Source organism: Manihot esculenta, chromosome 5 (assembly GCF_001659605.2).
Source record: "Manihot esculenta cultivar AM560-2 chromosome 5, M.esculenta_v8, whole genome shotgun sequence".
NCBI lineage: Eukaryota > Viridiplantae > Streptophyta > Magnoliopsida > Malpighiales > Euphorbiaceae > Manihot > Manihot esculenta.
In genome coordinates this window covers 28095411-28098753 of record NC_035165.2, presented here as the reverse complement: position 1 = coordinate 28098753, position 3343 = coordinate 28095411, and the positions used below count along the sequence as shown (strand labels likewise).

Sequence of the window (3343 nt, the reverse complement as noted above, 5' to 3'; positions counted from 1 at the left end):
AAGTTAACGTCATATAAAATCAAAAACCATTATTGGAGTTGGACATCCAAGATTTTACATTTGAAGGGTGGCATTCAATAATAAAGTTGCAGCTTGGTGCATCGTTGCAGCTGGTGGGATAAGTGAGATACGTATTCGCTCGATTTAATTTAAAATTAAATTAAATTAAATAAATTAAAATTTTAATATTTAAAAAAATTAAATAGAATCGATTTTAATTAAAAATTAAATCAAATCGAATTAATCTGATTCGGTTCAATTCAATTTGATTTGATCAGTTTTAATTTTTAATAATTTTTTTATTTTTACACTTTATTTTTAATATTTTAAAATTTAATTAAAATATTTTAATTTTAATATAATTTAATTTCTCTATATTATTAAAAATAACATATTATTATCACTAATCGATTCGATTCGATTTTTTTTTATCAAAACCAAACCGAACCGCAATTTCTGAAATTAAAAACTAAACCGAACTAAATTAAATAAAAAATCAAATCGAATTTTAATATTAATTTGATTCGATCGATTTTTTCGATTTGAACTGAATACTGATCACTCCTACTCGTATCAGAATTTTGTATAATTTTATCTTTATTTTTTTTATGCTAATAAATTTTTTATTTCTTATGTAGATTTTATTATCATTATGCAATAATATGTGCATTGTTAAATTTATATGTCGATTCTAATAATAAATAAATTAACTTTATTATACTAATATATAACATGAAATGTATAATATGAAATTCGTTCCAACTTAATATTTATTTCTATATGATATTCTTCATATAAAATAGATACGCAAGTCTCTCGTATCGATAAATACACTACATTATTTCAAATCATGGTAGACCCACCAAATTGGCTTATTATATATTCACCTAGCTAAAAGCTTATAAGAATTTCCTCACGTATGTATACTATTGCATTTCTCATATAATTTCTCTGTAGAAGTTGTAGAACTCAGGAGACAAGCGAGGCGAAAGAAGAACTTCAAGTGGGGTGGCTTTCATATTTGTCATTCCAAATTTCCCAGTCATGTCAATAGGTGCACTTGTAGGAGTTGAAATCTCAAAAGCTTGAAGAAAGCTAGCCAACACTATTGCTACCATTTGCAGGCCAAAAGAGCTTCCAGGGCAAGATCTTCTACCACTTCCAAATGGGGTCAGCTCAAAATTTTGACCTTTCACATCAATATGCTTATGGCTAGTGAGAAATCGCTCTGGCTTAAACTCCAATGGATCTGGCCATATGCATGGGTCTTTATGAATCTTACTGAGATTTGTAAACAGCCAAGTGCCTTCTTTTACATGGTAGCCATTGATGGTGCAATCCTTTCTAGTCTCTCGAGGGCCTAACAATGGTGTTGGTGGACATACTCGCAATGCTTCTTTGATTATGGCTTGAAGATAAATCAGCTTGCTGATATCTGATTCGTTCACTTTTCTTTCCCTGCCAACCATCATGTCTAATTCTTCCTGTGCTTTCTTTAATGTGTTTGTGTTGTTTAGCAATAGTGATATTGTCCATGTTAATACAACTGCTGTTGTCTCGCTTGCCCCTAATATTAAATTCTGTCACATGAAAATTTGATTAGCTATACCATGAAAAATTAAATACCAATATTTTTTATTTTAATTTATGAAAAAAATTTATTTAGATCAAATTTATATAGATTTATAGTATAAAATAATAGTAAACCACATAAAATTCTATAAATTTATATTATAAGTTCATATGAATACGATCTAAATAAAAATTACATATATTTTCAAATGGACTCACTATTCTTTTATCTGTATGTTTGTGTAGATTTAATTTAAATAATTTTTTTTTATTAAATTTTTTTATATAAAGTAGTTCTTTATAAAATAAATAAATAAGTAGAGATTTTATTATTTTTAACTATTTAATTTTTCTAGCATATTGCAATTTTAAAAATATTAAAAATTAAGGTGTTATTTCACACCTTACTAATAGATTAAACAAATAATGGGCAAAATGTTTTTGAAAATAAAGAAATCAAATGATTAGTTAGATTAAATATCTAAAACTAAATAATAATTTTTCCCAATAATAGAAGACATGATGAACAGGAGAAGAGATGATGCATTTCAAAAATAGTGAATTCTTAGAGAGTATGAGACTAACCAAACATGTAGATTTGTTGATGGTATCAGAATCGCAGCCAACATGATCTGAGCATTCAAGAACAGAAAGCATCACACTCATGAAGTCATGCTGTTCATTAGCCACTTCCCCAGAATTTCTCTTACTGCGATGCTCCTCTAACCATTCACTAACAAGCTCGTCAAGTTCTTTAGCAGTTCCTTTCATGGCCTTCTCATGTCCACCTACGTCCAGCCAACCAAGAAAAGGGATTGCATCCCTCAAAACAAAAACCCCCATTAAGCGAAAAAAACTCTCTATCGCCTTCTGGCACCGCCCTGCTTCTTTCTTATCGTCCCCACCACCAGTTCCGCCGTACCTCTTCCCTACAACCAATCTGAGAATCAAATTAAGACTCAAGTCGCTAAACCTTTGTTTCAAGTCAACTACAACATGATCTGAGCCAATTTTATTCTCTATCAAACATATGTGCAGCTCTTTTAAGAAGTTTTCAATTTCAGACATTCTAACACGCTTGAGTAACTCAAGCTGGCGACTAGACAGTAGCTCCTTGGTTACTAACTTGCGCATTTCACGCCAGTAATCTCCGTATGGTGCTAATCCGAACATGACACCATCGTAGGTCAGGTACTTTGCCGCAGTGAAACTAGGGCGGTTGGCTGAAGCTATATCATTGGTGGTGAACCACTCCTTCGCCACTTCCCAAGAGCTCACTACCAAGGCTTGGTGTACACCAATCTGAAGGGTGAAGATTGGTCCATACTTGTCAGCTAAGTCTCCCAACATTATGTGGGGAAGTTGTTGGGATCCTGCAAAAAGAGGGAGGTGACCGAGTAATGGCCATGCACCAGCGGGTTTTGGTGGTTGAGGTTTCTTGGCCACCGCAAACCACCTTACTAGATAGTTGTAAGCAAAGAGAAGAAGAGCAACAAGTCCTGCTGTAATGGCATTTACGTAGGAAAATAAAAATTGAGTTGCAACTTGGTGCTTAGAATTGGACATCTTGTGCTGGAAGAGCTCTTCGGATTTGGCACAAACACATATAGTTGCGGCTTAAATAAGGCTTTTTTTTTTTCAAACACACCTCTCCTCCATTAATGAAAATAGAAACTTTGGGACGAAAAGAAAAATATCTTCAACGAACTTTATTTATCCAATTAAAGCGGGTATTATTTTATAGAGAATTTTATTATTTGGTATATTAATT

General features: G+C 32.1%; 1 protein-coding gene across 1 annotated transcript; it reads right to left on the bottom strand.

The window, feature by feature from the left end:
• Positions 1-938: 938 nt before the first annotated feature.
• On the bottom strand, positions 939-3138 carry LOC110615421 (cytochrome P450 CYP82D47). Its single transcript, XM_021757261.1, has 2 exons — positions 2158-3138; positions 939-1580 (listed from the first exon to the last, which is right to left on the bottom strand). The coding sequence occupies exons 1-2, from the start codon at positions 3136-3138 to the stop codon at positions 939-941; spliced, it is 1623 nt and encodes a 540-aa protein (XP_021612953.1).
• Between the last annotated feature and the right edge of the window lie 205 nt (positions 3139-3343).

Excerpts from the sequence above, each read along its gene's own strand:
- LOC110615421 (XM_021757261.1), bottom strand. The coding sequence starts at position 3,138 with ATGTCCAATTCTAAGCACCAAGTTGCAACTCAATTTTTATTTTCCTAC. Across the intron at positions 1,581-2,157 it reads TCAACAAATCTACATGTTTG|AATTTAATATTAGGGGCAAG; the intron begins GTTAGTCTCATA and ends TTCATGTGACAG.